We start from the raw sequence: 18,497 nt of genomic DNA, 5'->3' as shown, positions 1-18,497 counted from the left end.
AGACCCGAAATGAGCAGAGAATTGTCAATTTTCAAAGCGACGTAGCTTTTGACCCCAAAGTCCAATTTTCATGAAATAAAGTTCATCCTGTTTGGAATTAGCTCATCTGTGCGTGTACCAAATTTCAGGAGATTTGAAGAGGTAGTGGTGGGAACATCGGTTGTCTGTGTAGGGAATTGCCCATTAGGGAAACATCCTGCTAAAAAAATATAGTTAAAGGGCGATATTTAATTTATAATATCCGTTTCTTTGAAGGCAAAAACTGATTATTTTGGCCTTCATAAGTTTCGATGTGTTCGTGGGAAACATTTATTGGTGTCATGGGGAACATTGTATTGTCATAAAATTGAAACAATAGATATCGCACAGCATCCACGGTCAAACGAAGTGCCGAGTTCATCAAGTGCCGAGTTCACCAAGTGCCGAGTTCAAGGTGCCGAGTTGAAGGTGCCGAGTTCACCAGGTGCCGAGTTCACTGGCAACCACGTGGTAAATTGCTAAGCTATTACATTGACCGATTCAATCATGAATTATAGAAAATTTTTGCGCTTAGCACGATTAGTCTGACGGGGGGACGAAAATTCTTGACTTTTTTGAACTTTTGCGAAAATTAGATCTTGTTGGCGCCCCCTTTAAAACAGCATCTAAATTTCCTTGTCCCAGCGACTCAGCCTCTCTCTCTCAGTCAGTCTCAGTCTCTCTCACTCTCTCAGTCACATTCGATACTCTCACTATAGAGTATGTCATACTCTATACCAGGGGTTCTCAACTTCCCTCGTATAACGGGCCGCATTTTAACAGCAAAAGACGCTGCGGGCCGCAGAACAATGTTACCTTGTATTCATGGGCTACTATTAAATTTAGTCTATTGTAGCCTATTTACCAGTCGTATACCGGCATTTAGTACATTTCTATGCATTATAAAGTAATAATGGACAGCGTTCGTAAGTTTGCAGCTGCAGCAGCTTGTGAGAATATGTATCTTCTAGCGGCGCATGTAAATCCCTTCATGGAGCGTGCATTACATTCTTTGTCAAGTCGGTATATGCAACTTCAAATCCTGCCACCAGAGAGCTGAACTCTCTGTTCCAATGCGTGGGCGAGCAAGTATAAAATTACTATAACTTTTGCGTTACAGAGGCCATTATCACATTGAGCTCTGAGTGATATGAGAAGAAGTCTGGTGTTTGGGGACATTTCTGAGCAAACCAATCAACCCTTCTCCTTTCCGTTCATGCCTGGGGCCCTGTACCAATAGTTACAGAAGTCAGCTTTGTCAATATGATATTTTTCGCTGGTCCCCTCCCCACGTTTGCTCCGCCAGCATTTCTCTGCATAGATGTGCACTCTGATAGAATTCAACCAGATAATTAGTTATGCATTTTTTGTGGTGTATTGAACTGATAAAATTGCTAATAAACCAATGATGATGATGATGATGCAATGTCGGTGGATTCATCCAAGGCTGTGTTAAAGTAGTCTACGCGGCAACGTGTTTCAGAACATGCGATAAAAGATTGACTGATATTGATGTTACTCGTCTGGTCACGATTGAATCAGACGATTGTATCTTCGAAATTTGTCAGGTGGTGTTGTCCTTGCTGCCAAGTTCCGGAAACAGCAAATATTCGCAAAGTAGCCTATGTTACGATTATATTGAAATCACACCTTCTATATCAGATTTCTTGGGTTTAGCGATATTCGAAGCAATTTTAAACGATGCGTCTGTAACATCGTCGGCAATCTCAACAACAGTTCGCAAGTGTAGGCCTATTACGTAGCGGGATTCTCTTGAACCAGAGTCCAGCCGAATAACGATTCAAAACAATAACAATCTGAAGTCGAGCATATATCAAGAAACAAGAACACATTGAAGCAGTGGTCCTCAAACTTTTTTTAGTCACGGCCCCCCTTTTTGTTAGGGAAAAATTTCGTGCCCCCTTATCGTCATATAACAAAATGCAACCAGAATGATAGCAATACAAACGGCTAGTTTGATGGCATGAAAGGTTAGAGCCGTTGATTAGAGAATTCTCAAATATGAAATTCGGACTATAGACAGATAAATAACTATGAATTGGGAATAAATTGCGCGCAGCGCGAAATTTTTTTTCAGTTGACCGCAGCTTCGCGCCCCCTTCAGATGCTTCACGCACCAAAGAGGGCGCACCCCCCAGTTTGAGAACAACTGTCTTCAAGAATGAGTAATCAAACGAAACAGAGACGGTGCGATAAAAGAGCTAAGTATCTAAATTAATTTGTAACAATACCGTGTTATTAGTAATTGCGCTTATAATGAAAGATGTCGCGGGCCGCAAAATTACGGTTCACCATAGGGGGAGATATAGAGAAGTGGTACTTTATTGGGATTTCCCCCTCGACATTCCACATCAGCGGATCAGCTTCGCTGGTTAAGCGTTTCGCCAGCAGTTAGTATGGTATCGCTATCATAGCGATACTATGGATAACCAACCTACGGAGGCTAGTTATCTATAGTGTCACAGACATGCCGCCCCTAGTTTTTTTCGCCGCCCAGATCTGGATTTTTCGAGCATCACCTGGGTTCCTGGGTTGATGGGTTTTTGTCCTTGAAATCTAGTTTTTTTCAACATCATATTCGTCAAGTCAATTTTACGCTCAAAAAGCTATACTTTCAACTGGTCAGATCACAGCATGGAAATACCCGAAAATCACCCTCAGAGATGGGCAAGATTATGAATGGCATTGTTTCGAACATTTGCGGCGCGGTGATATGTACACTATTGCCAATATGGAATCGGTGTCTCGTGCATATCAAAGATTCTACTGAATACATGCAGGTGTGACGCTGAAAACTGTCTTGGCACACCAAATATATTACGCTAAACGTATCGGGATTCCAACCCGGCACTATTGAGTGTTGACGGCGCGCACGAATTGTTTCATAGCAATGCGTTGAGAGGAAAGATTTGTAATTTGATTATCAAGGACTAAAACTTACTTTTATAACTGCATGACTGTAATAATGATTGTCAGTTTCCAGTATCACAGCTATCTCATAGCAATTTGAGTGTAATAAAGGATGTTTTTTTCTGGGTTTATTTAGCGTCCGCATCCGGGTTTTTCCAAAATATTCCAGTGGCATCTCTGGTTCGTTTCTGGAGAGATCTCGTCGATTTTTTATCACTGTTTTGTTTTTTAGTAGAATCTGGGTTGCTGACTTTACCTGTCCGGATAACATCTTCGTTTCACGATCACCCGATAAAACCACTTCATATATCCCTAATTTCAGATAATTAAGATGAAATCGTATGTAGACTAGGGCCCTGAGCCCGTAGGCATATCCAGTTGTGTATACCAGATATTGAATGAGGCAGCAGACTTGATAATAGCTCATAGTATTACACCGGGGCATATTGACTAGCATTAAATCATGAAATAGAAGGTTCATCAGCTGGTCACTGTCGATCACCCTGAATTTTGATATCTGGTTGTCACCATTTCCTACTGGCTAGGTCGTGGATGGAATTCCTGCCATATTGAAACACATATAAATTTACACGGTCATTCAAGCAGTTTGTCATTGACTGACTATAGCACTAGCACTAGAATGAATATTTGTTGTCTGTTGATATAATTGATTGGCTAATACAATTCCTAACATTCAAACTTCTATAACATAGAGAGCAAATTACATCTGTTAAAGTATAGCAGTGAGTAGGGACTCAATAATATAGTGTTTCGCAGCTATATCTCGTAATAATATCCATGGAAAGTAGCCCAGGGTCTGGTTTTTCTTATTTTATTTACATTCACACTTCTGTCTTTCGAAATCTTCTATACGTATCCCTCCCGGCAGTTTATATGTAGCCTACTTGATGCATATATATACCGACTGGGTCAATTCATTCGTTTATCTTAAATTACTAGATTTTACACAGCGCCACTAATCAATGATACTTTCATCAAGATTTTCAGGTTCTCTACGCAGTAACAGTATCTAAACCAAGATGTTGGATTTTTTCGCAATTCTAAGCAAAGGCGGTTTTGTTCTTTGGTGCTATACTTTCCAAGGAATTAAAACGAATATATCGGAGCCAGTGAACGCTCTGATCAAAAGCGTGATCCTGCAGGTTTGTGTTATAGCATAGTAGGTTTACAACAAAGTAATTAAACTTTCATTTTTCAGGAGCGTGGAGGCTCGTCACGTTTTGATCACGGGCAGTTAACCATGAAGTATCAACTCGACAATGAGTTTGAACTTGTTTTTGTGGTGAGACATTGTATTGTGATAATTAGATGGTTGTAGGCCCCATACTATAGGGCCTATAGGTTTTCATTTATAATTTGTAGGTGTCTTAAGGCCCTTAACAATGACTGATGTTACTTCAGTTCTGACTAGAAAAGTAGTGAATAAGGTTCGTAAGATTGATATTTTTGACAGCGTAGTTTACAATCGGTATTGGTTGAGCAGGTTGCATTTTTGCTGTATACGGCTCATTGTGTTTTCTTAGTAAAACTTTTCAGAATTTTTGTATGAGAATTTTGTTACCTCCAAAAGAATTTCCCATCACACGCAATTAATTCGCTTGATTGCAGTGGTCAATAGCCTTATACCATTATGTGCATTTGGGATTGCCCTGTTATTCAGTGGTGTTAGATTTTTGCAATTTGACTTCGCAATTCAGATCTACATTTTCAAACTCGTATAAGATCTTCCAAGGCCAATTGTTTGCGTGTCTGTTTGCTCTGACTTTAGTTTGTTTGGACTTTGGTATCAAAATTTGAAATTTGATTGATTCACAGGAAGTTGTGTGGAAGTAGGCTACATTATAATCTTGAATATCTGCCTGTAATGAAATTCCATGGTAATGAGGTACTAGCAAAACTCCGTAAGTTTACCCCTCAAACATTTAAATCATCTGCATATTTTCAATTTCATCAGTATCTGCTGAGTTAAGCATGCATTATCGCCGTTGCCGGTACCTCATAATTTGAGATACAAGATATTTGGTATAAGCTGCATCTAAATATACCTTCCTCCGTTCCTCGATACGTATATGATACAGAAATTTGTATGATCATATTATAAGGAGGCATTGAACTAACTTGATTGGAAACCGTTAACTATCCTCAACTTGCAATACCGTACTTCTGTTCATTGTACAAAATGTGGAGTGTAATTTGTTTGATGCTTCTTATATCTGTCGCAATCGGCAAATTTTATATGTCTAAAATCCTGCCTACTTTATATGGACATTCATGCAGGTCAATTAATAGTTAACTTGGCAACATCTACCAGATTAATCACAGTTTAGTACGTGTAATAGAACTCAAAGGTCATAAGTGGTGTTATACTTACCTGATGAAAAAAATTCTCACCAAGGCCGAATGACATTTTCTCTGTCTCTTGTCTAATATGTTGCTACTCACAATTTTCAGGTACTGCATTCTTTGCAGGGAGACTGAATCCTTGCAAGATTCACTTATGAAAAACATTTACTCGCACTCGCAGCAGTGGGTGTGCTGTTTTCACCTTATCTTGACAAAATTAAATACTTTTTCCATTCTTATTTAACACCCACTTGCTGACCCAAGGTATTTTCCAATGGAAATGGTAATGAAAATGAGCCAGGTTAAATTTTGATTCTAATCCAGAAATTGTTCATGATCATATACAATCTGCTTTGAACTTGAATAGGTCCAATGTCAGAGATGGTTTAATGGTGATGCCTCCTCCGGCTTCTTGATCGGTAGGTCGTGGGTTCGATCCCAGGCCGCCGGGTCAGACCAAAGACTCAAAAACTGGTATCCGCAGCTATCCTGCTAGGCGCTCAGCATCCACGGATTGCATGAAGGAAAATAAAAAACGGGGTGCAGACTAGGAGACCTTACAGTCGTATCGCATCTCTGTCGTCAAAGCATCTCGATGGTGCAGGCAAAAAAGAATATCTTATCTCTCTCCCGCTCCCATTTTGACATCTGTCTGAAAGAAATCCTGGTCATCCAATTACAAAAAACTGACATAGCGTTACACAATAATACATCATAGCCTACATGTACCATTAGCAGAAATTATCTATCTACAATAGCAGTTTATTTGTTTTTTGTGCAGGTTGGATATCAAAAAATCCTGTCTCTAACGTACGTCGATAAGTTTATCGACGATGTTCATCGTACATTTCGAGATTCGTACCGACAGAAGCTGCAAAACGGTGGATTTACCGCGCTAATCAAAATGGAATTTGGTTTCGGGGATAAGTTTGTGAAGATGCTGAAGTAAGCTTCCAAATTATTTCCTTAAATTCTGTAGTTGCCTCGTGTTTATTGTTATGTATGAGGTCATTTTATTGTAATTACCAATCATGCAGAACAAAACCCATGAAGCCAAGCTAACTAGCAGTAATTTGGTGGCACTTTCTCCGGTTTTCACGGTATAATGTGGGACATCTTCAGGAGGTCCCTAGGACATGAACTTTTCTTGTTCTCTGTAAGTCATTTTTCACGTTTACTCCCTCAGAGATGCGGAGGCCTCAAAAGTGCAAAAGGAAATGAAAGGGTTCCATCAATCTGAAAAGTCCAAGAAAACCGTCAAGTCTCTGATTGAAGATAAAAAGGAAAAGGCGCCGTCGAAAAGCGATAAGGAAAACGTTGCACCTATCTCGCAAGGTAGGCAGACAGACAGACATTTATTGCTTTGTCAAACATAAAATTTGAATGGAGGTGACGATATGATCTGTTAGGGCTAGTCCAACTGTATTAACGTAACCACATGACCAGATGGTGTCAAGGTAGTCATTTTGGTACTTGTGTAGAACTGCGATTTTCAGGGCATGCCAGCACAACTTCAAGTAGAAGTAGAGAATGAAATGTCTTAGAAATACTCTCATTGTAGTAGTTTGAAGAGGTAGATGTGGATGAAAGCCAGGACACGTTACAGATTTTATGGTCAGTCAATCGCTAGCGCCAGTTTTCTGAAACTTCACAAGTGCAAGATTCAACTTCAACTAACAGCGATCAAAAAGTTACTGTCTGTTGCTATCGTAAGCGCCTGCCGGCCATCGGTCATTCGCTGTGGCAATTTCACACATAGGTAGCCTACAGGTAATGAAAGTGACTCGAACCTATCAATGCTTACGCTTCATAAAATTTCAAACGTGCAACATCAGAAGCTTGGCTTCAAGAACTGCTGAAGTAGAATTGGTGTAAAATAAAGTAAAAGTGCTACAGTAAGCAGTGGGAGTAGACAATGCTCACTGGAGTGCTTCCAAAAGGTAGAATTATATCAATACTGACCGCCACACGGCTCTGCCAATGTCTTTGCGTTACAAACTGTCGGTCAAGGAGCCAATATTCAACAGTGATTTAACTGGGATTTTTGATCCGACAGCGAGTCCGAAGCCGTCGCCCAAACCCAGCAAACCCAGTAACGGGAGCTCGTTGGGCGATGACGTAATACAGAGAAATCGGGAAGCGATGGCAAACCGGATCGGCGGACGTAATAAAAAGCCGACGTAAGCCACCGTTAATAGCGAGTCTTTTTGTTAGAGCTGTTTCTTCACTGATGTCTGTGTTTTCAGGAAAAAGGCCGAGGCCAAGCCCAAGGGCAAGCAGGCGCGAGTTTGGGAGCAGGGCGGCACCACAAAGGACCAGCCCGCCCTCGACTACAGCAGCCCCAAGGACAAAACGAACGGTGACACCGCTTCGTCCGTACTTGTGAACAACCGTCAAGAAAAACTGGATCATGACGTGAGTTCTATACGGGAGGTTCAAGCTTCTACAACCGATCGACTAGGGCTGGACGACATGTGTGCCTTGAGTACTCGAAAAAATAGACTCGCGCTACTCGACTCGCATCATTGTTCTCAGCCCTAGTTGTGATCACGTTGGACGCCGATTATATTGGTGGTTATGGGTTTCTTTCATGGGTTAATTAATACACCCAAGAGTGGATACGCAAAGAGTGGAAACTCAAATTTGCCTAGTGTCACTCGTTTCTCTTGGCGTTGTCTATGCAAGTTGGTGTGTTAGGGTGCGACATGTAATTCTTGGATTGCAACCCTGGTTAGCGTTGTGCTTGATGGATTCGAAACAGTATATTGAGCTTTATAACCAGGGCTGTGGAGCAGGCTCACTTTACCACCGAATCTGACTCAAGAAATTATATACACACCGACTGCGTCTTCTCACAACTCCAATTCCAACAGTCATATATAACTGTAACTATTGTATAAATCTATATATTGTACGTTTATTACGGTACACATTTAATTATTATTAATATCTAGTGAATCAACCTTATTAATATCTAGTGCAGGGGTCACCAACACGCGGCCCGCGGGCCGCATGCGGCCCACCAGGTCATATTTTGCGGCCCGCGACATGATTTGAGATTTCGGAAGAAAGCTAAGAAAACATTTTGAAATTCTGAAATTGACGTGCAATGGCCCAAACACTTCCAATACCGAGACGCTTAGAAAACTGCTTAGGGAAGTGGTTCCAAAACTGAGGGTACGTCCCCCATATGGGGGTGTGAAAGCATCTGAAGGGGCCGTGGAGCTGCGTTCAACTAAAAAAAAAATCGCGCTCGGCGCGGTTTTCCTCGAATTCATAGTTATAGCTATAGTGCTCTGTGTATAATCCGGAATTCATATTATAGAATTCTCTCGTCAACATTCATAACTTTCCATACCATCAAAATATCCGTTCGGATAGCCAGCATTATGGATGCATTTTGTGATATGACGATAAGGGGGCGCGAAATTTTTAAGTATCATATAGGGGGCATATCAAAAAAGGTTTGAGAACCACTGGCTTAGGGCTTACCCACAAGATTAAGCTTCAAGTGGGGGTGGTCTGTCAGCTAGTTACGTATCTCGCTATAGTTCCAAAGAGCGTTTCTAGGTATCGTGCACAGCTCGCAGTTTAAAATAAAATGAAATTGATGACAGTGATCATTTGTTGTATTTTTAATCCTTTAATAAAATATTAATTTTTTTGTGGTCACTATGCGCATTGCCTATGTTAGGTAGAACAGCGTTGTACTGACGTAGAGTTTTAGAACGTGGTTGCCCACTTTATATCGATATTGAATTTATGCGGCCCGCGGCCGCTACGAAATTTGAAAAGTGGCCCGTGACCCGTTTTGAGTTGGCTACCCCTGATCTAGTGAATCAACCTAACTTGCAGAATGAAATCAACTTTGTCAAGGTAGCCTACGCCTACATGCTTGATAGCTTCTGTAACTACAACAGCACTTTTTAGCAATATTTGAAAACGCTTGGTTCGATTTTGAAGAAGTATTTTAACAAACTTCGACTCCACCCAGTATGTATTACACACTTCGACTTCAAAGGGTAATATCGAATTTCTGTGACTCCCACTCCGATAAAGAGAAATTCTGGCAAACCCTGACTCCACACCTTTGGTTGTACTTGTAACCGTGCAGTTAATGGTGAAATATTCCATTAAGCTCGCGATAGTTGGCACCGGCGGCGGAGACATCAAAGGGTTGGAGATCGATGACGATAATTTCGAAGAAATGAGCGATGATGGAGGGGAAGAAGAGGTTCAGAGGTTGGTGATACACTTGCGATTGCTTTGTCGGTCTCAGGTTTGAGATGATATGATGGCCGATGTTCAACATATATTCTGGTGATTTAACCAGCAACGTGACACGGTGTCATTGCATGCATTTTTTATTCTTACCTCATGTGGGATTCGTCGTGAACGGCGGTTTTTTATTAATATGAACGAATTCAGGGATTGCAATACAGTTTGGCCTTGTTTATCTTTTGGAATCTGCATTGCCAAGCTAAGCAGGGCTGCCATCGGCAGGGATCGAAAAGTAACAACAGCTAAAACTCAAGAAACTTCAAGGTCAACACCTTGCACACAAGTCCAAAAAAAAGGACACCGCTTAGAAATAAGGAGAATATAGTTATACAAGACATCGACTTTCAAAATAATGAAAAATCTTGAAAATAAGGACAATGTAGTTATATTAGCCATCACCCTTCAAAATTAGAACAAATCTTAGACGCTGTGCGATACCTGGACCAAATCTACTTACTTAGGTCTTTTCATGTTCATTCAGTTTTTAAATGTCTTGCAAATCGACAATTCTACTTGTGGCACACTAGAAAAATTGTAAATCGTTCGCGGCACATTTGCAAAAATGTTGCTGTTTGACAAAAAAAATTTATGTGGTAATGCGAGGGCTATGCTTATTTATACGAGCATGTATATCACTGAAACGAGGTTACATAGCACTGTTCCCAACATACTGCATTTCGTCTTCGATTTCAACGTACCCGCAATCTACCATTTAAAGCTCGCTATTGCAAATTTGTCTTATCCAAGTAGGCCTACTAATAATATATCTTGTGACCACAGTGATGTATTTTGAAGAAAGGCTGTTGTTTTGTCTCATTTTATATGTCAATAATATTACCACAGTGTACTTTAGTCAATTTTTTTTCTAATTACACTGTCAACGATGGAAACTGTCCTTCACTAGTGTTTTTCCCCTTTTGGTTACTTAAGTTTTATTTCTTTACTCGTTCCTCTGCTATGCGACTGAGAGAGAAATTGATTATTATTTTTCTTAATACCGCCAATATACTTGAGTGACTCCGGCCTTGAAGACTTCCGTCATACCGGGTCTCCTAGTCTACCTTGTAATATATATTTAGGTAAATAATAAATTTATGTCACCATTCTACGTGTATAGGCTATGTGTGAACATTGCCCTTTTTGCCCATATGGTATTTCATGGTTTGACGAATAAAAGAATTCTCTCGCTTTCAAGCAGTCTCTCTCGTGCACCGTTTTTAATTTCAGCCAAAACAAAGAAGCTATGTTCACGGTCGTGAATGCATTGATGCAAATGGCAACAAAGTTCTGATTGCTCTTTTATCTATCGCGATATAGGATTTTAAATCACACCATAGTATCTCATCTGTAGAAACACAGCTTTTTAAAAAAACAGGACGTTTCATTCTCATATCAATGAGTTGTTTTTCTGCAGAAAGATTGCTTGATTCATTGCTTCCAAATGTGTTAATTGTAACATATGCTTGCCAGACTGCCAGCATGTCTTGTTTTACATATTAGTACTTGTTTTACATATATTAGTACTTTTCAAAAATTACAAAAAGATTCGTGGCACACTTGACAATCTGTGGCAGCGCACAGCTTTGGAGTCACTGATTTAGGGTGTTACTTCTGTTTGCACTTGAGTACCAACGCTGACTACTTTAACGACATCTGGAATCGATGAACATGAAGCTAAAATATGTGGTGTCTCACTGTCTTTGTCTGCTCTGACTTGGTGTTATATCTTCTAGCGCAAAGTCTACGGGGATTTTCAGTGCTTTCCGCGGACTTGTTGGCGCGAAAGCGCTCACGAAAGAGAATCTGACGCCCGTGCTGGACAAGATGCGGGACCATCTCATCGGCAAGAACGTCGCTGCCGATATCGCGGAGAAGCTGTGCGATTCTGTCGCGGAGAAATTGGAGGGGAGAGTGCTCGGCACATTCAGCTGTGAGTGTTGACACTGCGTTGTCAGTGGTCAGTTTGCATACGCCAGGGCTGTAATGACTCGAGTCATGGCCTAAATTGACTTGGGTTCAAATTGAGTCGCAATTTTTCGGTGACTCGACTTGACTGGAGTCATTTTCTTAAACTTGACTTGAGTCACATTGTCCATTGACTCGACCAAGTCATGTAACTCGAGACAAACTGTCTTTTATGACATAAATTGTCACTCAAGTACAAGTACAAGTTTTTCTGACAAAGTATATTTGATTTTTAGCCGTCGCTTCAACTGTGAAGCAATGCTTGGATGAGTCTCTCGTTCAAATCCTCACTCCAAAGCGTCGTGTCGATATCCTGCGCGATGTCTTAGATGCTCAACGAAACAAGGCCCCGTACGTCATTACTTTCTGTGGCGTTAACGGGGTCGGAAAATCTACCAATCTTGCAAAGGTGAGTTTACTGGCAGTGATGAATGTTATTTCCATGTATTTTCCAAGTCTGTTGGCTTGCAGTATTTGCTTTCCTCTCGCAGATGTTATTAAATTCAAATCACGCCAATTTTGATTTGCAGCACGTTCTTTCATTTCTAATCTTAGATATGATGACATCAACTAATGTGCTGTAGTAACGTTTTTTTCCTAATTGATTTGGACTGATTCCAACTGACATCTATACTACGTCTCGCTGCAGTTGTCCTGAGACGTTATTCCTTGCCTATTACGCGATATGCTGCTTCTCGTAAAACTGCCCGTTATGGTAAGATCTGCAGCGTTACTATTTGCGGTGTTACATCCTTATTAGTGGTTACATCGAGGCACCTGGCCTGATAATTTACCTAAAGAGTCATCTTTCCATATCTCCTGATTCGGTTATGTGAATTGTATGTACGTACACCGACAAGAAACTGCACGGTCCACACACACAAAGACATGGACGCCGAACCGGGTGTGCTGAGTGCCGCTCGTACCCTGTGATTATTGTGTTGCGAGTATGCTGCATACCAGCAATTTCTTGATCAGCACCTTCCGACCAATAATGCGGTTCGAAACATATGATCATTACCTAGTAATGCTTATTTGAGAAAACTAACAACCTTTAGATGTACATTAGGGTTGTCCAAAATTCGGAAAATCTCAAAAAGTCTCCGTGATTGTGTCTCATTCTATAGATTATTGATAAAAAACAACAATTAGCCTGAAAGAAGCTTACAGGAAAGCCGTTAAGATTTCGGTCAAAGCGTTTTAAAGTAGTTGCTCAAGAATGGGCGTGCCACTGACCATAGAACGGCGAGAAGACTAGTAATGAAATAACCACGGCTTTTGATTGGCTAATCGGCTATGCTTCAATGACCACGGCAGCAGCAGCTTGCTGATCAGGTGTTCAAGAAGTCTGCTACCAGCGGGGATTCTGAGTGCGCATTGTTAGTAGTTTGGCAGGTGATGATTTAAGATTAATTAAGGACATGTTGAGGTACGAAATACATGATGAACAAACAACACCTGCTTCACAGAAGCTTTTACAGCATGACTGCTTCATTGTGGAGGAAACGGCTGAAGCCTACATGTCGTGTTTTCATCGAGAGAAAGCAAAGGCGCTTATGCAAGTGTTGAGCGAATTCACCGTTTCAGTACGGATCCACCATCAGTGAATACAAATACATAAAGCTTAACAATGACAGTATACTTTGTGTGATCTTATTGGATCCAAGTTGTAGTATATAGTGAAGTATTGAAGGTTCTAGGGATCGACTGAGTCGGCCGGTTATGCTTGACAGTTATACTTACAGCAAATTGAATTCACAGCAAATTGAATTCACTTATAAGAGTTGTCAGAGTACTTAATGATGCTGCAGAAAAGAGGTTTAAGGTAAGCACAGGCTATGCTGGATATGATATCCAAACTATGCTGGATACTATATGCAGCATAGTCTGTGCTTTTCTTTGCACCTCTTTTCTGCGGGATCAATAAGGACTTTGACATACCATATCCTGTGCGAGTGTGCGTACATTACCACCTCTTTTCTGCGTTATCATTAAGGACTTTGACACGCCTACAAGTGCATTCAATTTGTTGTAAGCATCTGATAAGGGCCAAGCATAACCGGCTGATTCCGCCGATCAACCGAGCATTCAAAACGTCACCTATATACTAAAGCTTCAGCCCAATAAGATCACACAACGTATAGTGTCATTGTTAAGCTTTATATATTTGTATTCACTGATGGTGGATCCGTACTGAAACGGTGAATTCGCTCAACACTTGCATAAGCGCCTTTGCTTTCTCTCGATGAAAACACGTCATTAAGGCTTCAGCCGTTTCCTTCACAATTAAGCAGTCATGATGTAAAAGCTTCTGTGAAGCAGTTGTTGTTTGTTCATAATGTATTTCGTACCTCAACATGTCCTGAATTAATCTTAAATCATCACCTGCTAAACTACTAACAAAGCGCACTCAGAATCCCCGCCGGTAGCAGACTTCTTGAACACCTGATCAGCGAGCTGCTGCTGCCGTGGTCATTGAAGCATAGCCAATTAGCCAATCAAAAGCCGTGGTTATTTCATTACTAGTCTTCTCGCCGTTCTATGGTCAGTGGCACGCCCATTCTTGAGCAGCTACTTTCAAACGCTTTGACCGAAATCTTAACGGCTTTCCTGTAAGCTTTTTTCAGGCTAATTGTTGTTTTTTATCAATAATCTATAGAATGAGACACAATCACGGAGACTTTTTGAGATTTTCCAAATTTTGGACAACCCTAATGTACATGGTACAATGTACTGTACATGTATATTGCAGAAAGCTACGTCACTAATTTAGTAATCAAATGCGAAATCACTGCAAATCAAAACATCGTTAGGGGCATCGATTTCAACACGCGCGTGCTCTCTGCTCTCTCGATAATACGAGCAAATGCACTTTGTCCTTCTATCTAAATTGAGTTGTATTTGCGCCTAGAGGCTCTGCATTTCCTGTATTCAAAATGATGTCAGAACCCCATTGTGTTGGACGTTACTATCGAATTACTGATTAGATCCCCGCTTTCTCATTCGTAATCATCTGTTTCATATATTAATTTTCGTCTGCTCGATACACCCGGATTCCCGTATTGTCGATCAATGCCACTTGTCCTGTATTTAACGCGTTACTCACGGCGTGAAGTGCCCGAGGTTGCCTTTCGATTACGTTGTCACATAGCCTATTGATCCAACACCGGGTTCTCAGTGGCTCAAAATCTTATTTTATTGGATTCATTCTAACGGACAACAATACGGGCCATTGTCGAATCTCAAACCTCTGGGAAATTAGTAGAAAGCGAATTCTAGTTGATGAGGTCGCGATATGGGCTCATATTGCTACTCCTGCCATTCAACTTCGAAGGGGTTCCGAGTAACTTTTGTCGCCCCAATGGTTGGCTGATTAAAACAACAAATCGGGCGGGATTGCGCCATTTCACGCTCACCCTTCGCAAAGTCTTTGGAGGAAGGAAATAATTCCAATTCTCAGACATACGCAATAACGCACTGCCAAATTTCGCGCTACCGGTACTCTCAAATGACTGTCACGAAAATCTGGCTTGCGAATTGTTGTGAGCGCGGAGATTGGACTTGTGGCGATTATGGGCGCAAAAATAATTAATTCAGAGGAGAACGTATATTTGCTAGTCTAATCGCGAGAAGATAATAGTGTTTGGAATATTGGGCAAAGAGAAACTGTATTATATAGAAATATTTCGTGGCCCACCGGTTCGTAAGCAATGTTCTACATGATATCGATGATACTTTTTCAAGAAGCCGCGTAGATGCCTTGGTTTTACTACAGTTCAATCGTGAAATTCAAATAGTCTCAGTCTCGGAATACCTCGCTCGCGACTTGATGAAAGTCTTGCAATTGTTAAGGTAATCCATGTGGTAGTGACAGGAAATCTACCATACGGTACACTATACAATGTACATCATGTGGTGCGATCATAAAAATATATCCTGTGTAGTTGCTCTCACTTTGTCGCTTGCAAAAAGTTGGTGAGCTCTGTCGGCATTCTGTTTCACAAAATAGCAACAGACACTGCATTAGTTACGCTGTGTAATGTATTTCCAGGGTTCCATGAATAACGACTGTTGTAACTCCTAACTACAAAACTGCATTATCCATATTTATAAAATCTGTCTTTACCTATATCCTTTGTTTTGTCATCATTTCAACACTCGCCACATCTTAAGATAGCTACACGACGATATGAACACTAATAACTGCACCCCAACTAGTAATGAGGCAGCGGCTAGGGCTTGGCGAAAGTGACACTTCTAGGGGCCAAAAAATTCTAGGATTTCCCGCTGAAAGAAATTTAAGGACATTGTGCCAGACAGGGCCGTTAACATCAATACTCTCGCCGCAGATCTGCTTCTGGCTCGTCGAGAACGGATTCCGCGTCCTGATCGCCGCTTGTGACACTTTCCGAGCGGGCGCCGTCGAGCAACTGCGCACGCACGTGGCGAGACTCAACGCGCTTCACCCAGCCGAGAACCACGGCGGCAACCAGAGCGTACTGCTGTTCGAAAAAGGCTACGGAAAGGACGCCGCCGGCATCGCCAAGCAAGCCGTCAGCGCCGGTACGATCGCGTCTGATTATATCATCATCTAGGGACACTGTTCCTTGAGTCTAGTGCGAACGCAAAGAACCGTCAGTACTCAAGTAGAAGTAGAAGTAACGCTGTAAATTTCTACTTCTTTGCAAGTAGAAATGGTAACTTCGAGACTTTTCAAAACTGCTTCTACTGGGAGTAGGAGATGAAGTTCGAAAAAGTGCTCGAATAAGACATTTATTAACCGAGATTTGGTTTGGGCGTTGCATGCTTCTAGTAGCCAATTGAATTTTTGAAATTGCGGGCTGCATCTTTGCGACTGTGGCGAATGACTAATGACAGTTCAAACTGGTGAAATTTAGAAGAAAAAGTTCAGTTCCAGTCGTGCGGCAGCAATTTTCTTCTGGGTTGGTTTGATATGTTCGAAATATGGTCAGGTTTGTTCAAAATAAGGTCAGTCTCATGATCACGATGAGGTTAGTCCAATAATCATGTTAAAAATAAAGTCAGTCGCTTTGTTCACAATAACGTCACTCCAATATTAAGGGTTATTTTGTCATTAGGGCCTTGTTTTAAACACGTTTGTTTTAAATTGATTTTTGTTTCAAATGCAACCCTAATTAGGACCCTTATCTTCAACCATAATGACGCCAACTCTTACCCGTGGACTGACCTTGCTGTGAACATAATCAAACCAAGCCTCCTCGCTATTTTGCCGGGACGTTACCGCAATTTCAGTCTTGAACGCGATGGAGACATACCCAAACTATATTCTTATTACAGAAGTAATATTGCCTAAAAAAAACTGTGAAAAGGTGGAAGTTGTCCAAAAAATATTACCAGTCTAATTTGTAGTACAAGCAGACAAGATGTTTTTGAGTACTACCAAAAGGTTGAAGTTTTTCGTTACAGGCCGGTGAATAACTAATTCATAAACGCACTGTTGTCTTCTGGCCGAAATTTGTTGGTGAAGGGACTCGCGAAAAATAGGTCCGTGCCGGGATCGATTGTCAATTGAACAATATATTGATATTGAAATGAATCAGAATTGTTTCGGCTGACACTCGTTTTTAAATGTTAACCCGATTGCCAAACGCGACCCGTCCTTGTCTTGGCAGCGCCCACTAAACGACTTATATGAAATGAAGGTGTCGTCACTATTAAAGCTTACACAGAGTTGGTTATTCATTCGGCGATTGTGAACGCGCGTATATTTTCCAGCCCGCGACCAACATTACGACGTGGTTTTGGTCGACACCGCCGGTCGTATGCAGGACAACGAGCCTTTGATGAGATCCCTCGCCAAATTGATCGCAGTCAACTCGCCAGACTTGGTACTCTTCGTCGGTGAGTTCCGTTGTCAATTCAGCTCTAGTCTCTAGCGTTGCGAGATCTAGGCGTGCCGTGACGTTGTCTTTTGTCTGCGAACAGGCGAAGCTTTGGTTGGCAACGAGGCTGTTGACCAGCTGGTGAAGTTCAATCAAGCTCTTGCCGACTTCTCGCAAATGCAAAATCCGAGATTAATCGACGGAATCGTCCTTACCAAGTTCGATACTATCGACGACAAGGTGAGAAAAGTGTTAACCGACTTTTCGACCCCTAATTTTCTAGAGCTTCTTGAAGGTACGGAACTTCCATGTACAATTGAATAGTATATTCATGTTGAAATGAACCCTAATATTTTCGGCTGATACTCGTCAGCAACTAGTAGATAATCGGAAAGAACATTGTATATCAACAATCGTATCACAAAATATGACGTCACCGGCATGAAATTCCGCTCCGATTATTCGAAATTACATGCCCGTGACGTCATATTTTGTGACATAATTGTGGACATACAGTGTCCTTTCCAATTCTCTACTGGTATTTTGTACTACTAAAATATTCGGGATCATTTCGATATGAATATATTGATTAATTGTTAATTTTCTGTATTCACATTCGCGAACACGTTTAACCCGCGGTGTTACCAAGTTATTAGTCACCGTTTCGCTTGTACATTCGTGGCATATCACGCATGCGTATGTTGAAGAGATCATTGCTTTATGCTGGGTATAGTCACTATCGCTACTCAAGTTAAGTAATGCCGTAATTCGCTGCTTATTACAAGCATAAGCAGCGATTTCAAATACAATGATTGTATGTAACTATGTATATTCTATTCTAGGTCGGTGCCGCCATATCCATGACATACACCACCGGGCAGCCCATTGTGTTCGTTGGTACCGGACAGTCCTACCCCGACCTACGTAGCCTCAACGCGAAAGCCATTGTGAATGCTTTGCTAAAATAGATTACCCGGTGGATCGTAAGGATATGTCAATCGTTCCCACGAGACTTGTCGGGTTCTTGCTCCTGTTTTTCTCATGATAATTTGTTTCTATACTTCTGCGTAATTT

General features: G+C 41.2%; 2 protein-coding genes across 4 annotated transcripts in view; both read left to right on the top strand.

Moving 5' to 3' along the window:
- The window catches only part of LOC145449689 (amyloid-beta A4 protein-like), a 228,227-nt gene that overhangs the window by 162,388 nt on the left and 47,342 nt on the right, over positions 1-18,497 (top strand). The gene's annotated exons all lie outside the window — the stretch shown is intronic.
- Positions 3,990-18,391, top strand: LOC145450029 (signal recognition particle receptor subunit alpha-like). Its single transcript, XM_080328480.1, has 13 exons — positions 3,990-4,112; positions 4,169-4,252; positions 6,095-6,258; positions 6,500-6,648; positions 7,370-7,493; positions 7,560-7,728; positions 9,452-9,555; positions 11,328-11,524; positions 11,796-11,968; positions 15,909-16,122; positions 17,317-17,442; positions 17,527-17,663; positions 18,266-18,391. Exons 1-13 carry the CDS (start codon positions 3,990-3,992, stop codon positions 18,389-18,391), a joined length of 1,890 nt encoding a protein of 629 aa, XP_080184606.1.

This window comes from Botryllus schlosseri, chromosome 11 (genome assembly GCF_051294905.1).
Source record: "Botryllus schlosseri isolate E-star chromosome 11, Bs_hap1, whole genome shotgun sequence".
Classification (NCBI taxonomy): Eukaryota; Metazoa; Chordata; class Ascidiacea; order Stolidobranchia; family Styelidae; genus Botryllus; species Botryllus schlosseri.
The sequence above is the reverse complement of the archived record's forward strand: the minus strand, read 5'-3'. Positions and strand labels throughout refer to the sequence as shown.